General features: G+C 42.8%; 1 protein-coding gene across 5 annotated transcripts in view; it reads left to right on the top strand.

Annotated features, from left to right (window-relative positions):
* Nucleotides 1-17,055, top strand: part of CLUH (CLUH binding protein of NUMT mRNA) — a 59,159-nt gene extending 42,104 nt beyond the window's left edge. For all 5 annotated transcript variants that reach the window (XM_075196771.1, XM_075196768.1, XM_075196769.1 and 2 more), the window contains exons 16-26: nucleotides 74-318; nucleotides 1,520-1,604; nucleotides 7,771-7,924; nucleotides 8,651-8,790; nucleotides 10,628-10,708; nucleotides 10,817-10,942; nucleotides 11,511-11,632; nucleotides 13,258-13,351; nucleotides 13,691-13,825; nucleotides 13,944-14,017; nucleotides 16,194-17,055. In XM_075196771.1, coding sequence (XP_075052872.1) covers nucleotides 74-318; nucleotides 1,520-1,604; nucleotides 7,771-7,924; nucleotides 8,651-8,790; nucleotides 10,628-10,708; nucleotides 10,817-10,942; nucleotides 11,511-11,632; nucleotides 13,258-13,351; nucleotides 13,691-13,825; nucleotides 13,944-14,017; nucleotides 16,194-16,365 — 1,428 coding nt within the window. In that variant the 3' untranslated portion in view covers nucleotides 16,366-17,055. The remainder of the gene's footprint in view (nucleotides 1-73; nucleotides 319-1,519; nucleotides 1,605-7,770; nucleotides 7,925-8,650; nucleotides 8,791-10,627; nucleotides 10,709-10,816; nucleotides 10,943-11,510; nucleotides 11,633-13,257; nucleotides 13,352-13,690; nucleotides 13,826-13,943; nucleotides 14,018-16,193) is intronic.
* Nucleotides 17,056-27,072: the final 10,017 nt, after the last annotated feature.

Genomic DNA, 27,072 nt, shown 5'->3' with positions numbered 1-27,072 from the left:
CGCCTTGTTACCCTTCATCGCACCAACTAAAAGGCCCCGCTCTAATATAACCCCTTCTTTCATCCCTCTCCAGGGAGTAGAGCTGTCAGGTTTATCTGCTGCCATTAGCCATTTCCTGAATGCCTTCCTCAGCTCCTTCCCCAACTCTGTTGCTCACCTTCCTGCTGATGAGCTGGTCTCCAAGAAAAAGAACAAGAAACGGAAGAACCGAAATCTCAGCAACTCTGACAACACAGCCTGGGCCAGCGTCACCCCACAGGAGCTATGGAAAAACATCTGCTCTGAAGCCAAGGCCTACTTTGACTTTAGTCTTGAATGGTGAGTAAGTTGGAGAATGGTGGAAGCTCTCAGCAGCAAACACGATTACAGGGTGTGAATGATCCTGAGTACCTGTCACTGACTCTGAACATATAAATTACAAATCCATTGATGATCTGTACCACAAAATGTCACAATTCTTATCTATTGCAGATACAAGTGCAGTGACGCCAGCATTAGTGCATTGTAACCAGTTTCTGAGTAGTAGGCCGCGCTGCACAATAGTGCTTAACTTCTCCAGACTACTCCAAACTACTTTAACTACTCCATTTGGAGTTTTGAAGCAATCTGAGAGTTTGAGAAACAATTTTCTTACCAGTCAGACTTTCCTTTCTGTAAAAGGAAAGGTAATCCGCTTCCTTTGTCCTTCATACCTCAGTCACAAGACGCTAGGGAAATACCATTTAGTACTATAAAATGCAGTGTACAAATACAGCTGCCCAGTGTGTGCAGCACACGGTATTTGCCCTTAATGTAAATATGTTTGCATTCGCACCAATTGCAGTGCAGCATGGTTTGCTCGGCTGAAAGTTTTGTACCCAGGCAAACTTTGCACCTGACTGTAAATAAGCCTATTAATTGCTATTTTCGTGCATTTAACAAAAAGTTTGTGGTTCTGCACCTTGTATTACTATGAAGGTTTCAATGATCCCTATAACTGACTGCACGGGGCATATTCAATTACGTTTCCGGTCTGCGGGATCGCGCCGGAAGGGGCCGCAAAGTTAATCCACGGTACCGCAATAACGTGGATTTTCGCTCGCTAGGGTTGTGTATGAAAATCCGCGTTATTGCGGTACCGTATTACTGGCAATACTGCGCAGGTTCCGCGGTAACGCGGACCGGAATCCTAATTGAATATGTCCCCATATGTCTGTGTGTGAGCGATTAGTTTATTGTGATACCGAATGAGAATCTTTGACCTACATAAATGGTTGAGACACCCAATATAGTATTAATTTAGGAAGACGGAACATTGAATGATGGGTTTATTCTGTGTCCTAACACAAACAAAAAAAAAAGTTGCAGACTGCTTATGGTGCTGTCATTCAGTTCTTATTTTTGATTTCTTGTTCTAAATGGTCCTTTGTGCAGACACTGGTTATTTAGTAGCAAAGATGAATCGCCTCAATACTGTTATTAAAAATGAAGTTTATTGTATAACTTTGGAAATGTGGTAATCATATGTCCTTTTCTTTAGTGAAAATGTGGACCAGGCTGTGGAGATACATAATCTGCAGAAAATCAGCCTTCTCCGAGAAATTTGTATCAAAGTTGGCATTCAGGTATGTCTCTGCCTACAAGTTAGAGCAGTATTCTTGAGTTCTTCTTTTATCACCAACCCATATGACAGTTATTCATAGTCTGGGTCTTAACTTTTGTATGAAATACTAAAGTGCAGAAGCCACTGCTTGGTCTAGCTACTCATTCTAACTAGCTCACCATTTCTAACTTGCTTGCGCACAGTTTTTGCTGAGAAAAATACATCCTCTTTATTCCCATGAGCCATGCACCTGAAATCAGACCTATGTATGAGCCAACACATCAGGTACCCTTGGGTTAGGGCTGGTTCACGTAGGGTTGTAGGCATTTTACCTGCATATCTTGCTGACCTTGTGTCAGGTGGCAAAGGGATATCTATGACCACCATTCCCTTATTAACATAGTAATACATAATAGAGAATTTCCATTGCGTTGTACTTAAACCCATACAGTTGTTGGCAGTAGTTGATGAGGAACTTGAGAAGTTGCGGTATGGAAAATGTAAGTGAATGGGATTTGATAGTTTTACAATGAAGGCAGTAGGAGAATTGGCTTTATGGCATACCACCATATACCAGCTCTTTTCGACCACTAGCGGTTGCATATAGGATGATTATTGGCTATAATGAGCATTGACTGCTACACCACATGGTATTTATGCAATGGGGGTGCCATTACTGCCTCACATGCAAGTCAAAATCCTTTGTGAACAAGCACTAGTGGATTTAGAACAGCCGGTCCACATTTCGTTAATCTAGTAATGGGACCAAGCTGGTATTTTGAGAAACCAATATTTTATTGAGCCAGACCTTATTTTCTTTGTTTATTAATATTTTGTGATAAAGCATGCAGCAATGTTACATTCACGATGCCTGTTTAAAAGTTAATGTTATATGCAATGTGAACATTTTGTACAAGTGCATTATCATTCTCAAGCCACATAATTTAACATAGCCACCTCCATTTTATGTGAACTAATGCATGCAGTCCATGTAATGAGCTTTGTGTGCCACAATATTCTCACCTTTTGTGACTGGAACAGTACCTTTTCTTTATCCTCCTTTGGGGGACAATAGGAATATTGGGGTTTAGAGTAGGACAGGGACATTGGGGTATAGCGTAGGTAGGACAGGGCGAACTGGCACTTTAAACTTCTGTTTAACTAAGCCCTAGCTCCTCCCCCTCTACCCCACTTCCGGTTAGCTTCAGTTTAGTTTAAGTGCCCGGCGAACGGGCTGTGTCTGGGCTGATTAGCAGCCCACTTCTGTTATTTTTTTCTAAATATGAGGCTTTTTGCCTCCTGTGCCTGACAGCCGCCAGCTCAATGAGCTATGATGCAGTTGTCACTCACCGCTCCCCCGCACTCACCAGCTGCCGGCTCCTGTATGATGGGTCCGCATCAGCGGTGAAGTGCAGCGGATCAGCCCCCTGTGGCCTGCAAATTTCAATGCATGCGCTGCCGTGCCTGCAGCTGATATGCCTACTGGCCGGGGGTGCCAGGTGCGCAGGAGGTTTGTGTGCAGCACGGACGGCTGTGCGCTGTCTGGAGGGGGGATTGGAGGTGCTGTGGAGGTGTTTTTTTGCCAGCCCCCATCTCTCGTTCAGATGCCCTCCTAGGAGCCGGGCACAGTCGTCGCAGGCTGTGTCCGTCCTCCTGTACTGACAGCCAGTTAACTGCAGACAATGCTTGAGGATGGATGGCTGCAGGTAAGTGTACCCTCTCCCAGCACAGTGGGAGTAATAAATCGCAGTATGTCCCCTAAGTTAGACTGCCTCTTACTAGTGGCAGGCATTGAATAAAATATAATAAATATATATAAATGACTTGCATTCTCCGTATACGGTTTCGGTTTCTTCCTCTTTAGAGAGGATGTTGCAAAATGCTACACCGTCTTCCTCACATAAGCGCAAGCGGGTGGCGGCACCCCTACATGGAAATGAGTCAGATTCTGACTGTTGTTCCCAGGAGGAGGGTGAATTAGCGGTGGATTCTGAAATGGATGCTCCTTCTGTTGTGGCGGAGGTTCATTCTGAGCGTCAAAGTGTGGTGGAGTTAATACAGGCTGTGCGTCAGGTACTTGATTTTCCTGAGGAAGAGGTTCCTGACGTTGCTTCTCTTTTTGCGCGCCGGAAAAAGAAATCTCCCTATTTCCCCGCTTCTTCCCAATTGGAAGAATTGTTGGCTGAGCCTTGGGCTTCCCCAGATAGGAAGTTCCAAATATCTCGGTGACTGTAGTTGTGTTATCCTTTTCCTCCTGAAGTTCTTGCTAAATGGGAGACACCTCCACGTGTGGATGCTCCTGTTGCAAGGTTGGCCAAGGTAACTACTATTCCTCTTCCTAATGCAGCCACTCTTAAAGATGGTACAGACCAAAAGGTTGAGGCTGTCCTTAAGTCCATTTTCGTGGCACCAGGTGCCTCTCTGAGGCCTGTCTTGGCGTTGTCGGCATGGGTGAACAAGGCTGTAGAACGCTGGTCAGAACAGCTGTCTGAAGGTTTGTTGACAGGCAGGCCGTACTCTTAATTGCTTCCATTAGTGGAGCAGATTTAGAGGGTGGCAGATTATTTAGGCGAAGCGGCTATGGACGCGGGACTAATTGGGGCACGGATCTCTGCTTCTGCAGTTTTGGCTCGTCAGACTCTCTGGCTTAAGTCCTGTGAGGCTGATGTTGAGTCTAAAAGCTCTTGAGACCATACCATTTTCTGGGGATGTTTTGTTTGACCCCCAGCGGGACACCATTATCAGTCAAACAACGGGAGGGAAGAGCACTTTTCTCCTGTTAATGCTCCCAAACAAAGAATGTCCTGGTTTCGGTCCTCGGGTAGGTTTTGGGTCAATATTCCTCAGGCCAATCTTCTAGGGGCCAGTCGTCCGTCCCAAGGGGGGGTGGTTTGCATCGGGGCCGCCAGGCCTGGTCTGCTCAACGTTCAGCAGTGAAACCTGCAGACAAGCAGTCCACATGACTGGCATTTTGCTCCTCCGTTGTCGCCAGTGGTGGGAGCCAGTCTTCCTTTGTTCAGGGATCGGTGGTTTCAGTCTACCACCGATGTCTGGGTATGGGGGGTGGTGGACCAGGGATACAAGTCTTCCTCCAAGGCGGTTCTTTGCCACCGGGCTTCCCACTTGTCCACAAAAGCGATTGGCTTTACGAGAAGCAATTCAATCCCTCCTCTCTTCCGGAGTGATTATTCCGGTGCCAGATTCTCAAAAAGGTTTGGATTTTAATTCCAACCTTTTTCTCATGCCAAAACCAGACGGCTCATTCAGACCCATTCTGAATCGAAAATCATTGAAGTTGCGCTCGATCATTCACGGCATGGAACATGGAGAGTTCATGTTGGCTCTAGACATCAAGGATGCCTATCTCCATGTTCCTATCGGGAAGGGTCATCAGTCCCTCTTGAGGTTTGCAGTTCGATCAGAGCACTTCCAATTTCAGGCTCTTCCCTTTGGTCTTGCCACTGCCCTGCGTATCTTCACCAAGATCATGGTGGTCATGGCTGCTCTGCTAAGGTCCAAGGGGATTACAATCAACCCTTACCTGGACAATCTTCTTTTAAAGTATCTCCAGAGGTACTTTAGCCGCATATCCAAGTAGTGAGCCAGACTCTAGACTCTCACTGTTGGATTCTCAATTTAAAAAAATGCAAGTTGGTTCCATCCCAGCCGATGATCTTTTTGGGTCTTTTATTCGACACCCGACAACGACGGGTGTTATTACCTCAGGACAAAATTCTAGCCTCACAGAAGATGGTGAAATCTCTGTTGGTGGCAAAACATCCCTCTGTGCATTTCGGCATGAGAGTTCTGGGCAAGATGGTATCGACTTTCGAGGTCAAGTTTGCTCAGTTTCATGCACAGCAATTCCAGTTGGAACTTCTGTCGCAGTAGAACAAAACCCATTTGACTCTGGCGGGCCAGGTATTCCGCCTGTCTCCGCAAGCACGTCGGTCGCTTCTTTGCTGGTTGCACAAACAAAATCTCGGCAGGGGACGCCCATTCTCAATTTAGAATTTGACCTTGATCACGATGAATGGCAGCCTTAGAGGTTGGGGGGCCGTCTGTCTTCACGGTCGTTTTCAGGCTCTTTCGACTCCGAAGGAATCCAAGCTTCCAATCAATGTCTTGGAAATGCTCTTATGAGCGCACAGCACTTGTTGCAGGGAAGGCCAGTGAAGATTCAGTCAGACAATGCCACGGCGGTAGCATACCTTAAGAGTCCCTTGGCCATGCGAGAGTTGCACAAAATTTTTCAGTGGGCCGAGGCTCATGGCCATCTTTAATCCCGGAATAGAAAATTGGGAAGCAGATTTCCTAAGCAGGCAGACTCTGCATCTGGGACGAGTGGCGTTTCATCATTTGGTGTAACGGTGGGGTCAGCCGGATGTCAACATGATGGCATCTCGGTTGAACCACAAGGTCCCCCTCTTCTGCTCCCGCGCAAGAGATCCTATGGCTGTCGCAGTAGCCATGCTCCCACGGGTGTTAAAAAAAGGTAAAGAGAGAAGGTGTTCCAGTCCTTCTAGTAGCGCCGCATTGGCAGCGGAGGACCTGGTACACCGACGTGCTCTCCATGGTAGGAGCTCGGTCGTGGCGTTTGCTGCTACACCCAGACCTATTAACTCAAGGTCCCTTTTGTCATCTAGGTTTATAACATCGTGGCTGTTGAAGCCATGATCCTGCAAGCTAAGGGTTTTTCCGAACGTGTGGTGCAAACCATGTCTCGGGCTCATAAACAGAGTTCTGCAAAGATCGATCATCGAGTCTGGAAGACATATATTGGTTGGTGTGAAGAGAAGGGGTATCCTACTTCTTCTTTTCGCTTGGCCAGGTTATTTAAGTTCTTGCAAGACGGGTTGGATGCAGGATTGCACCTTACTTCTCTTAAGGGTCAGGTGTCAGCCCTTTCAGTCTTCATTCAAAGAAGACTCGCTGTTATACCTGTTGTGCACCCTTTCATTCAGGGCGTGCTTCATGTACAACCTCCATATGTTCCTCCGGTAGCACCATGGAATTTGAATTTGGTGTTGAATGCTTTACAGCATCCGCCTTTTGAACACAGTGGAATTCAAATTTCTGACCTAGAAGATGGTCTTCCTTTTGGCCATATCTATGGCACAAAGAGTTTCAGAGCTTGCTGCTTTATCTTGCAAGTCTCTTCCTTGTTTTTCATGAAGACCGGACAGTTCTTCGAACCAAGCCTTCTTGTCTTCCTAAGGTCGTGTCTAGATTTAATTTAAATGAAGACATTGTCATTCCTGCCCTGACTAATCCTAGGTCTTCGGAAAACGATGATTCTATTCGTTATCTCCATGTTGTCCAAGCCTTACACATTTATGTGCAACGGTCTCAGAATGTGCGCAAGACTGAGAATCTTTTGATTCTCTATGATGCTCACAAGAGAGGCTGGCCAGCTTCTAAGGTGACTATTGCAAGGTGGATTACTGCTGTTATCCGTCAGGCTTATAGTGGGGCTCGGGAGCCTGTCCCGGATAATCTGCAGGCGCACTCTACAAGGTCTGTAAGTGCCTCCTGGGCGGCCCGCCATGGTGCCTCCGGTGAACAGCTGTGTATAGCGGCAACGTGGTCTTCTGTACACACATTCACTAGGTTTTACAAGTTTAATGTGTTTGCATCCAAGGATGCAAGCTTTGGAAGGAAGGTGCTTTGTGCCCTTTCTTTTGAGCGTTCCTTCCCGTGAGGCAGCTTTGGGATTTCCCCAGTGTCCCCCAAAGGAGGATAGCGGAAAATGGATTTTTGTACTTGCGTAAAATCCGTTTCTCTTAGTCCATTGGGGGACACCGGGCAGCCACCCTTAACGCTGTGGTTTCTCCTACTGTTGACATGTTGTCTTATTGTTAAGAGAGTGTTGTTGTTTTGTTCTTTTTATATTCTTTTCTTGTTTTCTATCTCCACTTTCTGTGGGCTTGGTTAAACATAAACTGAGACTAACCAGAAGTGGGGTATAGAGGGGGAGGAGCTAGGGCTTAGTTAAACAGAAGTTTAAAGTGCCAGTTCACCCTGTCCTACTCTACCCCAAAGTCCCCGGTGTTCCCCAATGGACTAAGAGAAACGGATTTTACGTAAATACAAAAATCCCTTTTTTTTAAAAAAAAAAAAAACCTTCAATTATATAAAATATAAATGTTAGTGTTTATATAATACTCAATTTTCTCATTCAATCTCAGATCCTGCTGAAGGAGTACAACTTTGATAGCAAACACAAACCAACCTTTACTGAAGAGGACATATTGAATATTTTCCCTGTGGTGAAACATGTCAATCCCAAAGCTTCTGATGCTTTTCATTTCTTCCAAAGTGGACAAGCTAAAGTGCAACAAGGTAAGTCATTTCAGTCTTCAGAATTTCTGTGCATGTGATATAATAAGAACAATGTTGTAGAAAGCAATATGACGAACTATGAGTAGGAGCATTTTTTTTTTATTTTTTTTTAATGAGGTTCTTAAATATATTAATATAGAAACTAGTTTACATTACATGCCCACATAGAACTACTCTGTAAGCCTATGCTAAGCTATATGTTTTCCAAACAGAAAGGAACCGTTACAGGGACCTTGGTAAAACTGATGTAGTTCACTTTCACATGTATGAATAGATGCCTTTGTCAAGTGGATTTCTAAAATAAGTATTTTTGGGTTTGGCTCCATGTAAACAATGGCCAAAATATGACTGGTTTATAATAGTGCATTCAGTTTGTATAATTACTGGGCTCTCCCCACGACCATTAACACATGGCTCAGAACTCACCTCTTTATTCTTGCCTCCCTCTAAGCCCTCTGCCCCATCCATTCACCACATTCACTCTACCCCCACTTGAATCTACTATCTCTGATTTACCCGCTCTCTCTATAATATAATCTCAGACAGGGTCCTCCTCATGTCTGTCTCCCTCATACAACCTTGTCATGTCTTAAGATGAATCCTGCACTATCTCGTGCTAATATTTCTAGTTCATGACCATCCATGGTGACGTTATTATACTTCATTGTATTCATATCACTCTTATTGTCTGTATATGTCATATTTTTTTTTCACTTATGTGTCTAGGTTTTCTAAAAGAAGGTTGTGAACTGATCAATGAAGCCTTAAATTTGTTTAATAACGTATATGGCGCCATGCACGTAGAAATCTGTGCGTGCCTACGACTGCTTGCCCGACTCAACTACATCATGGGCGATTACTCAGAGGTAAGTCACCAAAGCTGACACATGCTTCCGTAGGTCCTTCCTCCACCACATTGCTTTGTGTCCGCTCCCACAGTGTCAATTTTTTAGTACAGTTCAGCAACTTTTTTTTCCTGTGTACCGGTTTTCAGAAATGTCTCTGACCTTGCCTGTGATAACTCACTACACTGCTGTGCTATAACTCCAGTTAGAAAAGATACAGAAGATATATATTGGGAATCATTGCCTATGTGGCCATTAGTCTGCAGGCTAACAATATATTTTAAGGTGGTTTTCAAGCCCTGCGTAGTGATTACCGTGTGATGAAATAGGTAGTAATGCACTGAATGCATATATTTATATATTTGCAACACATTTGTTTGATTTTTCATTGCAAATGTTCTTTTTAATTACTGTTGTCTGCAGATTAACTATTTTATAAAGTGTAATACCTTGAAATTGGTATTAAAGCATGACTTACAACTATATCTGTTAGTACAGTAGTACACAATAGTATTACAAAAACACCATCAGTGGGTCAGTCCATAATGAAATAATTTTCTTTTGTTCCTATGGAAATAAAACATTGAATAGTTTGATATTATTATTATTATTATTATTATTATCATTTATTTGTTAGGCGCCACAAGGTTTCCGCAGCGCCTTACATAGTACAAACAGTAGACCATACAGGGTAAAACATTACAGAACAATAAACACAAAGTACCAATGCTTCAGAAACTCCGGGCAGACATATGGAGTGAGGGCGGAGCAGAAGAGTGGGTATGGAGACAGGAGGGGAGAGGGGCCCTGCTCATGCGAGCTTACATCCTAAGGGGGAGGGTGGATAAAACAGGCATGGAGGGAGGCAGTGATGCAAGGGAGAAGAAGAGACCAGGGGAGAGGGGGGAGAACAAGCAGAGTGGATGAGGGGTTAAGTGGATGGTTGGTAGGCTTTCAGGAACAGGTGAGTTTTGAGTGCCCGTTTGAAGGAGCATAGATTGGGAGCGAGACGGATGGAACGAGGGAGGTCATTCCAGTGCAGGGGGGCAGCTCCGGAGAAGTCTTGGACTCTGGAGTGAGAAGAGGTAATTAGAGTGGAGGAGAGGCGACGGTCATTAGCCGAGCGCAGGGAGCAGGCAGGAGTGTGAATGGTAAGGAGGTTAGAGATGTAGGAGGCAGTAGACTGGGAGAGAGCTTTTTAAGTGGTGGTGAGAAGTTTAAAGAGTATTCTGTAGGGGATGGGGAGCCAGTGTAAGGCCTGGTAGAGAGGGGAGGCAGAGGAGGAGTGGCGTGAGAGAAAGAGGAGTATAGCAGCCGCATTAAGCACAGATCGGAGGGGGGCGAGATGGGGGGGGGCCAGTGAGGAGAAGGTTGCAGTAGTCAAGGCAGGAGATAAATGCATGGATGATGGTTTTGGTGGCGTCTTGTGAGAGGAAGGGTCGGATGCGGGCGATGTTGCGCAGTTGGAAGCGACAGGCTTGTGCAAGGGATTGGACGTGGGGGGCAAAAGAGAGCGAGGAGTCAAAGGTGACACCCAGGCAACGGAGTTGGCTGACAGAGGAGATGGTTGTGATGTTAACAACGATAGAGAGGTTGTGGTGTGAGGGGAGTCTGGAGGGAGGAAAGACAATGAGTTCAGTCTTAGAGATGTTAATTTTGAGAAAGCGTGTGGACATCCAGGAGGAGATGGCAGAGAGACAGTCAGATACACGAGACAGGAGGGAGGAAGAGAGATCTGGAGAGGAGATGTAGGTTTTCTGAAATGCTGTGCTTGTAGAAGCATTTTATATGTGTCTAATTGTAGTGATGGCTTTTAAATGTTTGTTTGGTTTTTTTTTTTGGTTTTTTTTTATGCAAGGCTTTAAACAATCAACAGAAAGCTGTTTTGATGAGCGAGAGAATTTTGAGCATTGAACACCCCAGCACCATCCAGGAATATGTGAGTATATAAAAACCCAATGGAGCTTGTGCTGTCTGTCAATCTCCATTTATATCTTTGTTCCTTTACTACATCCTTAGTGTGTTGACTGACTTGTGTTTGTTTTAGATGCATCTAGCACTGTACTGTTTTGCAAACAACCAGCTCTCCACTGCATTAAATCTGCTCTACCGGGCTCGTTATCTCATACTGCTTCTGTTTGGAGAGGGACACCCTGAGATGGCGCTCTTAGATGTAAGTCTTCTACAATACCTAAGACTAGTTAAAGAAAAACAACCCTATTAATGCTGATTGTGATGTTGCTGTCTTTATTATTTTGGGGTTACTCTTACCCCAAATAATTGCTTCTTACACACTAAGGCCGGGTACCTACTGGCGTTTTTTTTTATCACTAATAAGAACAATGGTGAAAACGCATGCATTTGTTACTAGCCGTTTGATGTCACTGTTGTCCTATGGTGAATGCATTGAGAAAACACAAGATTGGTTGAAGAAAAACGGCAAGTGCCGGAGCACCAGTAAATATGTAAGTGGGTATGGTGACATTAGAAACAGTGAGTTCTATTGTTATATCCGTTTACCTGCAATGTGCCATTGTTAAATGCTAGTAAATGCATGAAATTGACAATGGTGGGTAAGATGTCTTATAGCTGTTGATGTACAGAGATGCCAATACATGGAGCAATGTAGATATTGTGTCCATATCCAAGTAAGTATTTTAAAGTAGCCTTGGCAAAGGGCTCACAGGCTTGTTACCTTGTTGTGCTTGCTTAACCATGTGTGTATTTTATGTATCTTTTAGAGCAACATTGGCCTAGTGCTTCATGGAGTAATGGAGTATGACCTCTCCCTTCGCTTCCTGGAGAATGCACTTACCATCAATTCTAAATATCACGGAGCCAAGTCACTCAAGGTTGCACTCAGGTGAATAGAGAACCATCTCTCAGGCACAGAGGTTGACTTAGAAGGGTGCAGACATGTTTTATAGCAAACAGTTACTACTTTTAAAACCATGGATATTTGTAAACCAACATGAATCTGCAAGAAAAAAAAATATCTAATTTTAAAACTAGAGACCATTTATTTTCCTGAAAAATGGATGTTCTGATGTTTAAATTTCGTCCAAGCACAGAACATACAATGGATTCATGATATGGTTCACTGGTACAACTACCACTACGGGGAGTGGCGGCATTGCATATAAGGAGTTGTCCTTTTGTAGTCTGTCGTCTTTGTGGTGCCCATAGGGTCACCTAGCAAAACCAATCTATTTCTAAATGCTGGGGATGACTAGGAGCATTGTTGTTTTATATATATATATAATTTGCAGTTCCTAAGAGTTATTCTTATTTGCTATAATTTCTTAAAAAAACAAACAAACAAAACCTTCAATATATTACATGAGACCAATATCTTGGATAGACTAATTCTGCAGAAAAGTGTACTTGTAAACTATTTTTAAGACTGGCAGCCATTATATATAACAAAGGCTATGTGTTATGGAGCTACAAGTATGCATGGAATAATTGAATTGCTTATACTTAAGTAAATATTTTATTCCTCCACATAACGTTTGCTATATTAGCAGCTTCCCTAAGCAAATAGTAATTGACAGTTGTTCAGACTCTCTGCAGAAATGCACTATGCAGATTGGTTGATCCACACCCTGTATCTGATCTTACTAGGACACAGCAACTGGGCGCAGTATTGGGAGGGAGTCACAGTCTTTGAAATGCCAGAATTTTCAGCTTTTTGCCATTGTACACTATTCTATAGATCTCTGCAGTCTAACAAATTGAGGAGGTGGTACTTGACTTTTCACTGCAGCTCTTTTAGTAAGGTTATCACTTAACAAAGCATTGCACCCCATATGTGAAAATGTAAAGGATGTAGGGGTCCTTTAAATATATCTAAATATATTTTTATATTATTATAAATGATATTGACTAAGAGACTCCTTTTGCCTAGGCTGTGCCCTTGTAAATCCTATCGCTGACTTTCTCTTTACAAAAGAGTAATGCCAGTAAATAACAAAATCCGTTTCAATTAGAAAAAAACAACACATAAAAAATTATAAGGAATAATAAACGGCCTGTTTTTGACTTGTCTGTTCATTTTAATACTGCACTGCCACCCAGTCATTTAAGTTTGCCTCTTTAAAATGACTATGGGGAGTGTGTAGGAAGTCCACATGCTGCACACAGATGCTAAGGCCATGTTTGGTATTCAAACTCATGACATCAGTGTTGTGAGACAGAAGTGCTAACCACTAAGGTACCAGTGCAGTGTGTGTGGGAAGTACTAATCAGAAACTGTAATCTCTGCAGCTTCTGATTGGTGCTCAAGCATAGCACCCTCCATCCCTCCCTCGGCAGTGACACACAGACCGGTTCTTGGACAGGATTGGGAGATGAAGAATGTTGCATGGAGCAGCTACGGAGGCTTCTGGGAGGGAAGGAGAGAGTCACTTTGCTTAGGTCGTGTGATATCTCAATTCATCTGCACATCTTTCCTTTTTAATAGATTTTATTTGTCTTTATGTCTTGCAGCCACCATCTTGTAGCGCGGGTGTATGAAACTAAAGGGGAGTTTCGCTCTGCATTACAGCACGAGAAAGAGGGATACACAATATACAAGAACCAGGTCAGCTTTTGTGAATAGTTCTGCTAGTCTCCATTTCTGGACAAGTCTGGACTTGTTACATTCCATATTAATCTGGAGCTCGATGTCACTGATGTGTGACCACAATATTGTCATTATACAACGTAAATTGCTATGTTATGTGTACAGTGACAAGTTATTGGGAGTCTTCTGATTGTTTTAGTAATGTATCACTTACCTACTGTGTTGAGGGATTTTGCTCTTTATTGTTTTGCATTTGAAACTGAAAACTAATGGTTGTGTTCTGTACGTCCATGATCTGAGCATTATCTTATTACACGTATGGTAGATAAATGTGTACATATTTCATTCTTCGTCCAGCTGGGAGAGCTGCATGAGAAGACCAAAGAAAGCTCAGACTACTTGAAGTACCTGACCCAGCAGGCTGTAGCTCTACAGCGGACAATGAATGAGATTTACAAGAACGGATCCAGTGCCAACATAATGCCATTGAAGGTATGTGCCCTGTGTCCTCCATGGAACTTTGATTTAAATCATTTTGTTGATTGAATAGCATGTAACAAAAAAACAAATGGGAATTAAAACCTGTTGACTTTTTTTTTCCCCACCTCAGTTCACAGCTCCCAGCATGGCCAGTGTCCTGGATCAGCTCAATATCATTAATGGAATCTTGTTCATCCCGCTCAGGTGACTGACATTTTCATTGTTGTACAGTATTACTCTTAATGAGAATTAATATACAGCACATACAGATAGTGGAACATTCTTCACATACGTTGCCATGGGGAGAGCTGTTTACACTGGGCAGTGGCAATGAAACAAGAATGTGGCGCAGCAATTAAATTTAAGAAAAGACGTTACTGTCAAAGCAATGTCATTAATAAGATACAGTGTCTGTGTACTATGGATTAGGTATTAAGTAGAATAAATGTAATATTTCCATTGGCCAGCTAATATATAAGTTCTCAGCACTGCTAAATCTCCTGTTCATTGTTTATTGCTCACAACTTTTATTGATTATAGGAGCAGACATCCATTATTGATGGGCAACCCATTATTTATCCACAATAGGGTTGTTTATCCTGATTTGAAGAGTTTACAATAAATGTGTATAAATAATTTTCTTACTACCACTTTTCCTGCTGTCATATTTTTGTCTTTTCTGGGTGTGACCATGCCCACAATGATACCATTCTCCACCCCCAATGATGTGGCACATATCCTTTTCCACCAGGTCATGCCTGTAATTATATCGTAAGGGGAATACAGCAATGAGATTGACTTCAGGGCTCTGTAATTATAGGGATGGTACCTCTTCTGAATTGAGACCTCTTCAAGCATTCACACTAGAAAAATGCAATTGTAAAATAAAAAGAATCAATTTACAGTTCCTTTGAAAATACCCTAAAATTAGAATCTTCCTGGTGTAACTTGCACATGGCAATTTATACTAATTGAGTTGAATGAAAAAAGTTATATAGAATAAATAATTCAAATCACTTTAATTTACCCAGGACCATTTATGAACAAAATAGGGCCCTTGAGCAGAAATAATGTCTATCCCCCTACACCAGGCCTGGCCAACCTGTGGCTCTCCAGGTGTTCTGAAACTACAAGCATTTCTTGCCAGCTTTCGGCTGGTTAACTACAGTCAAAGCATGGCGGGGTTTGCAGTTTCACAACTCCTGGAGAGCCACAGGTTGGCCAGGCCTGCCCTACACGGTAAATGCTGGAACATTGACTCGGCTGTGTGCAGTATGGCTGTAACTTTACAGCCATGTTGCACAGCCCAATTGCTAGCTAATTTACACAAATCCACAAATTACACAAACCACAAATCCTCTATCAACCATCTCTAGTGCTTCCTCCGCCCTACCTCTGGCAAAGAAATCCACTCCCTCATCCTTTCCTCTCCCCCTTCTACCTGCAACCCATCCCCTGTTACCTCCTTCTCTCCCTCTCCATTACTGCCTGTCCCTACCTTGCATACCTGTTCAATCTCTCACTCTCCACTGGCATCGTCCCCCGTTCCTTCAAACATTCCTTCTCTCCCATCCTCAAAACACCCAATCTTGACCCCACTTCTCTTGCTAACTACCACCCTATCTCACTTCTCCCCCTTTGCCTCTAAACTACTTGAGAGGGTTGTCTTCAACCGCCTCACTAGACACCTCTTGCACAATTCCCACCTTGACACTCTCCAATCTGGCTTCCGCCCCCTCCACTCCACTGAAACCGCCCTGGCTAAAATTACGAACAACCTTTTCTCAACCAAATCTAAGGGTCACTTCTCCTTGCTCATCCTCCTGGACCTCTCTGTGTCCTTCGACACTGTTGACCACCCACTGAGCCATATCTTGGGCCAAGTTTACAAGACTAAATTAGATGTAGTGACCAGTACAACATGCTGAGTCATTCCTGTTGCCAAGTGCACAAAGTTGGGACATTTCTGCTGTCAAGTATACAAAGCAGAGCACGATCTGGTGGCAAGCATACAAACCTAAGCCATAATGAATACTTAGTATTATATTCTAAGCCATCTATTGTGGTAAGTTTACAAAGTTTAGCAATATATGGTGCCTAATATGCAGAGGCCTTGCTGTCGGTGTATGGTTAAGCTATATTTGGCTCTTTGCATTCTCTGTTTAGAGATCAGGGACCTCTATGAAACCCAAAGAGGATAGAAGGATATAAAAATGGCTGTGTGCACATGGCCTGAGATTTATTTTCCTTTGACTACATAATATAAATACATATGCATACATGTAGAATATTCTCTCCAAGCATGATATAGCTTAGGGTTTAGCTTAGGTGCAGTTTGTGGTCTGTAGTTTTATTTCTGATGTTAATCTTATTATTCTAGTCAAAAGGACCTGGAGAATCTGAAAGCAGAGGTCCAGCGTCGTCAGCTACTACAAGACACCATCATGGGGGCTGAAAATCAGGAGACCGAAAACAAGGAAACTAAAGTATCAGAAGCCGCTGAAAAGAGCACATCCACAAATGAAACTGCTGAGACACAAAACTCTGCTTAGCGCTGTCTTCTTTTCCTCGGTCAGGCACTATTTTTTAAACATTAATTCCTCAATGGGGTTTTCACCAAGGCCTGTAGTTTAAATGAGCGTGTCTTGGCGATACTATTGCACAGGTACAAATGCCAATAATACGCAATGCAAAGAACTAATCATTATACAATCAAATGAGCTTGTGTCTGCTGCACCGAGACTCCTCCGTCCCTAAGCAGCTTTGTATGCACGAGAATCAGGGGCTTCATCCAGCCCAAAACTGGGACTTCAATGTGTGTGTGTGTAAGTTGTTGAGTGTATGTCATGGCACATCCATTTCTGCATTTTATGTTTGTATCTTTTATAGGGAGTCATTCTGCATTGAGGTGACTGAACATTTCTCAGGTCATTTAGTGATGTGGACTGAGACATCTTTCATGTGAAAGAGTCCATGAGAGAAATTAGAAGTCACATGTCCTAAACTCGAGCTATGATGCTGCTCGCAACCACAAACTTAAGCCATACACTAAATGGAAAACAGGCCCTAAAACATTATTCCACAGTGCATTTGGGTGAAAATAGACATGCTTGATGTACTCATGCCGGACTTTTTTCTTTTTTTTTTTTTTCTTCCAATTTTTGTTATTTAGGGGAGAATACATGGTAAACTATTTGCTTTTCAGCTTTCTTTTATTTTTTATTAAAGACTTTTAGGTTTTATATGTTTGTTTGTTGGGAGCTTTTTTTTTGAGGGTATGGTGATACAATGACACGCATGAATATGTGTGCTTGTTTCATACGTGTTCTTCAAAGACTTTCTAGGGCAACACTATCTGTTCATCTCCAAGAACTATGAGAAGAACCCCTTCCATTCCCCTGTCATCCGCAAACTAGTGCCTGAATGTATAAACTACACCACAATACTGTGTAGTGACCAGTTTTAAAGTCCAAAGTCTGCATAAATATTAAATCTTGTTGCCCCACTAAAGTATTTGCTCACCTCCTGAATAAGGCTCTATCTTGAGGAGGCATGATGCTTCCTTGAATCTGGAAAGGGGCAACAATCCTTTTAAAGGCGCAACATATTGCAGGTTTTTCTGCTGTAAACGTACCATTTCAGTCATTTGTTGTTAAGCCATTATTTCTCTCATTGCAAACTGACTGCATAGTATCCAGGATTTTAATAAAACACGTATAGTGTGGACCATTTAATTGTGATCTGAAGCAAAACCTCCATGATCAAAAATACACCTGTAGGCCACAGATTTGTCAGGTAAACAATGATACATTGCTTTTGTTATGGCTACAAAGTTGAGTGGTCACTGTTCTTTTTATGTTATTAAAGCAGCATTTGATTGTAAAGAACATTTTCACTCCTTACCTGCCTTAACCCCCAGCGTTCTGCAGTTTCCTCTTTGCACTCGAACAGCATAATGTAAGCATGGCCTTGAGCCAATCCGTCCTTTGAGGAAATTTGTGGGCATATTTGTACAGATTTGGTCTTGTAATGATTTCTGTAGAATTAATTAGTTTATTAAACACATTCATCACTTTTTGGGGTTACCCAAATAAATTTTCAAGGTAAGTAGAGCTTCTAGAGCAAAGATGAGTATTAGTTCACACTCTAGTCTGCTGTGAACTGATTACATCTCTGCCTTGCCCAATATCATGGGAGATGAAGACCGTGTCTAAAGTAGTAATCCCTAACATCCGATCTGGTAGCTCCACTATTTTTTTTATTATTAATGAACCTACAAAGTATTCTAAGCTGATGATTTATTATTTGTTTATCTTTTGAAGTCATTCTGTGATATTATAGTCTTGGGTTGTACAAGTTTCCTGTATTTTATATTGTTTTTGGATCATGTTCTTAATAACCTCTCAACCTTCTTGTCCTATGCTCAAAAGAGAATAAATTATGTTTAACCCGACTCCACTTCTGTTTAAAATGTATTGGCTCTAAGACTTCCCACACCTAAAAGCTAGCAGGCACAATATGTTACATGATTTCTGGCCCCAATAGGTCAGGAGTAAGATATAGTGTAATCAGTGACTACTGCTCATCTCCAATCCCTGTTTTCTTATTCTTTAATGCTGCTCTGTAATGTCTCATGATAAATGTATTTTTGGGAATAACCTTTACTTTATGAAACCATAATAGGTAAAAGCACTGTTGTCCTATGTCCTAAACATGTTCCTAAAATTTGAGAATTTTAGCCTTTAATAAATTGACAATAATGCAATATGTGGTGGTTTTATTTATTTTAAAAAAAAATGTATATTAGCTTGTTTTTTATATTTGGTAGTGCAATACTTAATCTGTTTAAGGACAGCTCCTCCCCTACTATGCCCCTCCCCTGGGAGCCATCTTTAGTTTTATAAGAAAGCCCAGAAGAGAGGACCTGACTATACGTAGCCGAATACCTAGAATGTAATCAACAACCAATGGACTCCGAGAAATGGATTTCACAGTGAGTAAAAAAATCTTCTTTTCTCTTTCCTGACATTGGGGGACACTGTAACAATGGGGACTTTCCAAAGATGCCTCTTTTGCCCTGAACAGCGCATAAGACCTTGCACCTAAAACTTGCATCCTGGGGAGCAAAAACTGCAACTTGAAAAATTTGGAAAAAGGTGTGGACAGACTACCGCGAAGCGCCCTGGCGCAACTGTTCGGCCAAGGCACCATGACACGTTGCCCAGGAAGCACCATCTGCCCCAGCTAAAGGAGTCTTCAATCCAACTGGCACAGGTCTAGCTGCCTCAAGCTATGCTAAAAGAAGAGTGGATCTTATCCAACCACCAAAAGAGAAAATACAGAAGGAAAACTTGGATTTACCAACCGAAGCAGTACGGTCTACAAAACTTCTGAAAACCCGGACCAAATCCAGAAGTTGCAAAGAAGCACCAAAAACTGGAGACTTGGGACAAGCAGAACAACAATCTCCTTTGGGCTGAACCTGTAGAACCCACTGTAAGAAAGTCCGTACATGTCACAGTATGCAAACGTGCGCTGAAGCCTGCATTTTCAAAGAAGGAAGAAAGAGCCAGAGGTCCTTATCACAAACTTTTCTGTAAAAGGGTTAAGTAGTGTGGTCTCCACACCAAGGAATACACATTTTCCATACCCAGTAGTAGTAATATGTACAAGATAATGATTTCCTCAGCCTAATCATTGTTTACACAACCTTGTGGGGAAAAAACTCCTGGTTCTAAGGATCACTAATTCGGTAACCGTGTTATCAAAACCGGACAACTTAGAGTGGCACTAAAGAGGACCCTGGACCTCCAGAAGTGGACAAAGGGGAACTGGCAAGGTAGAACAACAGCAATCTCTACAATTTTGGATTACCATGGCCTTCAAAGGCCAATCCGAAGTCACCAGAAAGATGGACACACATTCTCTTTAAAGCTTCTTTAACACCTGCAGGATCATGGGAATCACAGGAACAAGTACCCCAGATGAACTACCATTGGATTGTTATGGCATCCATGCAACTCATCCTTGGGTCAGTTGACTTTGTGCAGAATTGAGGAACTAAGAAGTTCAAACAATGCCATGAGGTCTTTCTCTGGCAGACTACAGAGCTGAATTAGCTGCACAAACACCTCCTGATAGATCCTGATTCAGCTAAGGAAAATCAGCCTCCAAGTTCTCTGCTCCTGGAATGAATGTGGCCGATATCACTGGAAACTGTCATTGATCCCTGGAGATGAAACGTGCCATTTCTGACCCTAGAAGAGCGCCCTGTAGATCGCTTTGAAGTCCAGGACATTGGTCTCGCCAGGAGTTTTTATTGCCCATCAGAGTTCCTGGAGCCAAAGAGTACCTATAACCACTCCTCACCTGAACAGACTGGCGTTCATGGTGACTAATGTCCACCCCCAGGTCTGGAAGGAGTGACTTTTATGTTAGGTTGGCAGATATCAACCGCCGTGTGAACAACTGATGTGTGGCCGTGGACAAAGTGATGTTCTGCCTGTCCAGCTGAAGTGTGAACTTGGAGCTTATCCTGAGATCCTCTTACTGAATTGGTCTGGAATAAAAAGGAGTAAAAGTCTCCACCACAAACAGAGACACCCTGGTCCCCCAGCCATTACATGCACCGGATAAGAGACACCTTACCACTGGCTGGTAAAGACTTGGGGCTAGATTTACTAAACTGCGGGTTTGAAAAAGTGGAGATGTTACCTATAGCAACCAATCAGATGCTAGTTGTCATTTATTTAGTACATCCTACAAAATGACAGCTAGAATCTGATTGGTTGCTTCTCCACTTTTTCAAACTCGCTTTTTAGTAAATATTCCCCTTGGATTTGGTCTTCTTCAGAATGGAAAGGAATACCATCTGACATAGTGTCAGAATTCAAGTCTGAGGACCCATCCGTTGAGCTGGAATCGAGGAAGGACCTGGGAAGATTGCGAATCCAGCTGTGTATCTCCAGAATCTGAAAAGTCAACAATGTGCTGTTGAAGGGCAGATTTCCTACAGGGGTCTTTAACAGGTCGTCCACATAAGGTACGATTGTTAGGCCCATGCGGGCCATAATTTTGGTGAAGTACCTTTAGGCCGGAAGCTAGGGTAAAGCCTGAAAAGGATAGTGTGCATAACGCACTGCAGTAAAATTAAACACTGATGCCCCTCCTTATTGGGAATGTGAAGGTAGGCATATTTTGGGGGTTGTTTTTTTTTTGTTTTTTTTTTTATTATGGATGCAAGTCTGTGCAGGCCATGATCACTGATTATAATGACTCCATCTTGTGGAAGCACCTCTCGTCCTTTCGAAGGAACGAAAAGACGGACACCTTGGCTGTTTCGGCTTAGGGTTGCTAATGTGCAGAAAATGAGCTCTTGCCTCCTGTAGCTACATAAAGGATCTGCTCCAGCTCTGAACCAAAGGGTAGATGGTAAGGGATCCATAGTTTGTTGAGATTCTGCATTCATCGCTCAGAATCATAACCTCATGGAAATGCCCTGGGTTGCACCATGAGTGCAGAAAAAAAAAAAACTTTGATATACCATACTTATTTTTAAGCCTCTGCAGCCATCGTTAAGAGCTGAGGAGAGTGTAAAACCGTTCATCTGCTACTTCTGTCAGAAGAATCTGTAGCCTCAGGTTCCACAAATCCGAAAACAGTCCAACTCAGAACTAAATCAGCCACACTCTAATTGCAGGTGTCTTCTACACTATGTTTCCTCCTGATCAGACCCTTGAACTAACTTCCCCACCCTCGTAAGAGAGACTAGAGAGGGCAGCATTTTTCAGGAATCTGGCGCTTGCATATTTTCTATCGGAAGACGTCCTAATGAGAAAGCAGCCCTCAGCGTACTTGACTAAGCCACACTAGTGGTCAGCACTAGCTCCATAGCAGGAATGTGTACTGAATTTTGTGAAGGAAAAGGTTCTCCTAACTACCTGTCTGAGCTGATACATTACCAAAATTAGTTTGGCTATGATGTTGTCTCTGACTTCACACAGTCCAATTCTTCCATGGCCGCAGATGCAATTGTAGGAGAGCACTGATCACAAAACTCCACATCGCACCCGGAGCATCCATGCCAGACTGTCCAAAAGATCATATAGAATTACATTTGACACAAGTACGGTGTTGCACAGACTTTCTAGTGGACCTTTTAGTCTTGGAAGTGTCGTTTTCAGGCATATTGTGAAATTGAAAATACAGAGAAAGCATAGCCGACACCAGACCCATGCTTCCTTATCTATGTAATACTGTTTTCAATAATGAGCAATATCTGCATAATAGAAAACAATATAAAAATGTGTATGTGTGTGTGTGTATATATAATATATATATATATATATATATATATATATATATATATATATATCTATATCTATATCTCTCAATCAACAATACATACAGAGAGCAATAGTCCAATAGTCTGGTTAAACCCCACCTATTAAAACACTATAGTGAATTAGCTAATCCTGATATTTTTAGTAAAAGTACAGTTAATGGGACTCAATTATGTGTAAAATACAATAAGAATGTATACAAAGTAGGATGGACAATAAAACCTACCCAGCCTACTAACCAGAGGACTGGATATGACAGCTGATAAGAGGACCCAGAATAGGAAACGACTAGAGAGAATTGTTTTGATACCAGGAGCTCACTGCATTCCCTTCTCAGTCAGTGCGAAAACTGTTCTCCTACCTTTTCAGAATTACCACTGTAAAGAACTGATAGTTGGAAGGAGTTCCTTTTCATCATTCCGATTTGCTGCCCTTCTCTCTCTGCAGCATGGCGGCTGTTACTATACAGCACACACTGCCCTGTCACTTTGCAGGAATAAGAGGGAGCCTGGGGTGAGGGAAGTCCAGAGGCTGCACCTTGACACAGGGTCCCCGAGCGAAGGAAGCAACAGACTATTCACTTTCTAAGGGTTATCCTTGTATATTGTTAAAGATGACTAAAATAAGAAACCGCAAGAACACACGGCTGTTAAGAACCCCCCTAACCGATACAGCACAACCTGGAGTCTACTCCGCCAGTCAGGTGTTCACTGGAGCCCCTGGTGGTGGGGACAGACTTGGCTGCAGACTGACAGAGGGTCGTGAAGTGTGTACCGGCTGGGGAGAACCCAGGCAAGCGAAGTGAAGTCCAGGCAAGGGTCAAGGGCCGGCAGCAGACAGCAAATCCAATTAACAAGCAGAGGTCTAGGGTCACGAGCTAGGTAGCAGGTTTAAAAGTACAAGCCAAAAGGGTCAGGGTCACAGGAAACAACAGGCAGGGTCCAAATCCAGGCAAAGGGTCATACACAGGCAATCCAGCAGAGTATCCACAGTACAGGGACAAAGGGCAGAGCAGGTCAGTAAACTGGTAACAGGAAGCTATAACCGGCAGGGATGCTAAGCCCTCCCTGCCTTAAATAGTACAAGCAGCCAATCAGAGCCTGGCTCTGAAGTTACACTGCTCCCTGCATAAAATTAATTTATTTCATTAATTAGCCCGCAGGCTGGTGGGGCCAATTTGCGCACGCGCCCGGGTTTCATTCGTTGCCGGGACACGGCGCTGCAGGGTCACGGCCGGAAGTGACGTCCCGGTCGTCAAGGTGGCGGCCGGGACTTCGAGGAGACCAGGAGACGAGTCACGGCGGCGGTGAGTGCCGCCGTGGCTCGTAACAACGGCATGGAGCTCAAGAAAAAGTTGGCCCCAGGGGAGGAGCTGTCCTTTAAGAGTTTTAACATTTAAAGTGCCCTAGCTACAAATCCACCTACTATAACCCATTGTTGCAGTGTCCCCCAATGGCAGGAAGGAGAAAAGGGAAAGTCAGACAAATCATTGATAGACAACCTGATGCACATCAGGGGCCACTTTTTAAACCTGCAACAGGGTTGCATGTTACCCTTGATCTCAGTAATAAGTTACACTTAATAAGACACACCTATCTGTTATAACATATTAGCAGGCATTTTATTCAAATATTACAAGCTATAATAAGCATCTGACAATATAATAAGAAGGAGCTGGGGGCAGAGGGTGAATGCTTGGGAGCCACAGGAGGCCCTAGGTGCGCCTGTTGCCCATCACTGATATAAATACTCTTCAATCTTTTGTTTAAAAACTGTAAAATAAATGTCCTGTTCTTGATCTGACATAGAGCCCATCACTCACCCCAAATAAAAAATAATTTGTCCGCAGTTCCAAAACTGCACCGCAGCTCCCTGGGGTGCCGCGGGCAGGACTGGCAGTGAGTGGGGGCGCAAAGCTCTCTGCCTGCCACCCCCATTTGTCCAATGGTCTGGAAAAGAAAACATATTTACTATACCCGGCACCACTCTTCCCCTCCTCCTTGCTCCGTTCTCACTGAATGATGGGCGTGATGTCATCACGCCCAACATTTTCAGCAAAGAGTGCGGCAGCGAGGAGCCAGAAGATAGAAGACCACAGAAGAAGACAGAAGTACGCGTAAAAGGTAAGACAAGGGTAAATTGTGATGGTGAAGGGATCTAAATACTTCTTATGTTATTTTGAACCAGCTACTTAAAAACTGGGACTACCTGGCAATTATTTTAGCTTAGGGGTGCCTTGAAAAAATTATGGAGACCTTAAGGGTGCCTCGAACTGAGAAAATTTGGGAACCACTGCATTATGTATTTTTCTGAAAAAAATAAATAGACAAATTAATTTTGATTAGTGTTCCAGGTTGTGCAGGATTAGCCAGTTCTTCATGATTATTAGCTTCCTATTGTTCTTCTCTGACTGCTCTATTTTTACAGCAACCATGGTAATACTCTGCTACGGGGATCAAAAGAATGAAATAGTGGCAGATAGATACAGCTAGCTGTCGCATGTAAAAAGCCATCCTAGGAATATTCAGTCAAGTAGAGTTTAGCACAGATGAGCATGCATACTGTACAAGTGAACAAAGCTTTTTGATAAATGTAAGTTCTGTTCTTTTACTATTCTGGTGATTGTGCCCCTTGAACAGACAGTAAATATGGTAACAATGCTCTATGAAAACCATTGTCATCAGTATACAGAACATATATAAACTAAATAAAAGATTAATATTACAATTTACCTCAGCACTAAAGGATAATTAAATGGATTGGATTATATTGTACTGAATGAATACATTGGGGTTTCACAAGGCTGTGTTCTTGGCTCTGTGCTGTTCTCTCTCTACACCAACTCCCTTGGTGAACTAATTAACTCCTTTGTTCTCCACTACTTCTGTTGATGACAACCAAATCTACCTATCCTCCCCTAACCTCTCCGCTTCTCGTGTCTCTCATGTTTTCAATTGTCTCTGCAATCTCCTCATGAATGTCCCCACATTATATAGGGCTAGCAAATTCCATAACGCTTTACATTTGGGAACAAACAGTAATAAAACAATACTGGGTAATACATACATACAGACAGAGAGGTAAGAGGGCCCTGCTCGCAAGCTTACAATCTATGGGACAATGGGAGTTTGATACACAAGGGTAATTGCTACATCATATTGCATATTGGTCCAACTAGAATCTAAAAAGTATTGAGTGGGCTGTGTGATCAGTCACACAGCAATGTTGGTCAGAGTGTTGTTGCCTTGTGTTAGCTGTGTAGAGGATGGTAATAGGGTAACCTAGGGAAATTAAGATGGTGGTTGAGGAATATTATAAACTTGCCTGAAAAGTTGGGTTTTCAGAAAACGCTTGAAGACTAGCAGAAAGTCTTATTGTGCGAGGGAGGGATTCCACAAAGTGGGTGCAGCCCGAAAAAAATCCTTTAACTTGGAATGGGAAGATGTGATGAGAGCGGGAGAGAGACGCAGATCTTGTGCAGAACGAAGGTGTTGAGTTGGGAGCTATTTTGTGACGAGAGGTGATGTATGTCAATGCTATCTTGTTGATGGCCTTGTATGCTAGTAGAAGAATTTTATATTGTATTCGTTGAAAAACAGGCAACCAATGTAGAGACTGACATAGTGGCTCAGCAGAGGAAGAATAATTTGCAAGGAAAGTCAATCTAGCCACTGCATGCAAAATAGATTGTAGGGGTTTGAATCTGACTTTGGGAAGACCAGTCAGGATCAGAGCCGGATTTAGACCTCATGGGGCCCTAGGCAAGATACTAGTTAGCATAACATATACCCCTATTCAGGGGCTGGCTGGCAGACTTTAGCCCGGGGGGGGGGCAAGCATATAGCACTGGCCCATAAGTAGCGGCCCATTTTTAAATGGTGGTCTCACCGCCGGCCCTGGGAGGGCAGTCTGGGGACTGCTGGGCTCTAGGCAATTGCCTAGCTTGCCTAGTGGTAAATCCGGCCCTGGTCAGGAGGCAGTTGCGGGAGATGATGAGTGCATGAATTAAAGTTTTTGCAGTGTCTTGTGTGAGATACATGCGTGTTCTGGAAATGTTTTTTTTAGATAGAGTCGATGTGGGGAACATCAGATAGTTGTGAGTCAAGAATTACACCTAGGCAGCAAGCTTGCGGTGTTGGATTTATGGTCATGTTATCATCAGAAATAGAAATGTCAGACAGGAAGCTTCCGTTTTTTGGTGGGAATTATTCTGTTTTTGATATATTGAGTTAGAGTTGGCGAGAGGACATCCAAGATGAAATGGCATAAAGACAGTCAGCAATACGAGGATAGATATATTTGTGTATCATCCGCATAAATATGCTTATAAGTTTTCCAAGAGAAGTGGTATAGATCGAGAACGGCAGAGGTCCTAGCGGTCGCACAATAAAATACGCACGCATACACTCGCACTCTCTCATTTATTTATATATTTCATATTTATAATGGTTCCATTCCACAGGGATTTATGAGCAGATGGTATTTAGGATAGAGATATATATATATATATATATATATATATATATATATATATATATATATATATATATATATACACACACACACTTTAGTGATATATAAGGTTTAGGTTGCAGGAACTATGTCATGTTTAGTATCTGAATCCCCTATTCATCAGCAGTTGTGCGGTTCATTTGCCGAAGAGATTGCACATTGCATACTCTAGTTAGGGAATAAATGTTTAAAGTGATGCTGACTGTATGATGCAAATAGACTAGTTGAAACTGGATCCTTGGCGGGAAAATCGGAGTGCATCCCCTGGAGAGTTGACCCCCACCTTTGGATATTTTGGTTTGAACTGGCCTATGACCTGCAGTACACTGGACCTTCCTAAAGCCTGGACCAATAGAAGCAAGCCACATCATCTGCATTGTTTTCTCTGTAACACTGAGTGTATAT

Source organism: Mixophyes fleayi, chromosome 2, assembly GCF_038048845.1.
Source record: "Mixophyes fleayi isolate aMixFle1 chromosome 2, aMixFle1.hap1, whole genome shotgun sequence".
NCBI classification, from domain to species: Eukaryota; Metazoa; Chordata; class Amphibia; order Anura; family Limnodynastidae; genus Mixophyes; species Mixophyes fleayi.
Note: the sequence above shows the minus strand (reverse complement) of the source record. Positions and strands in the feature narration are given on the sequence as shown.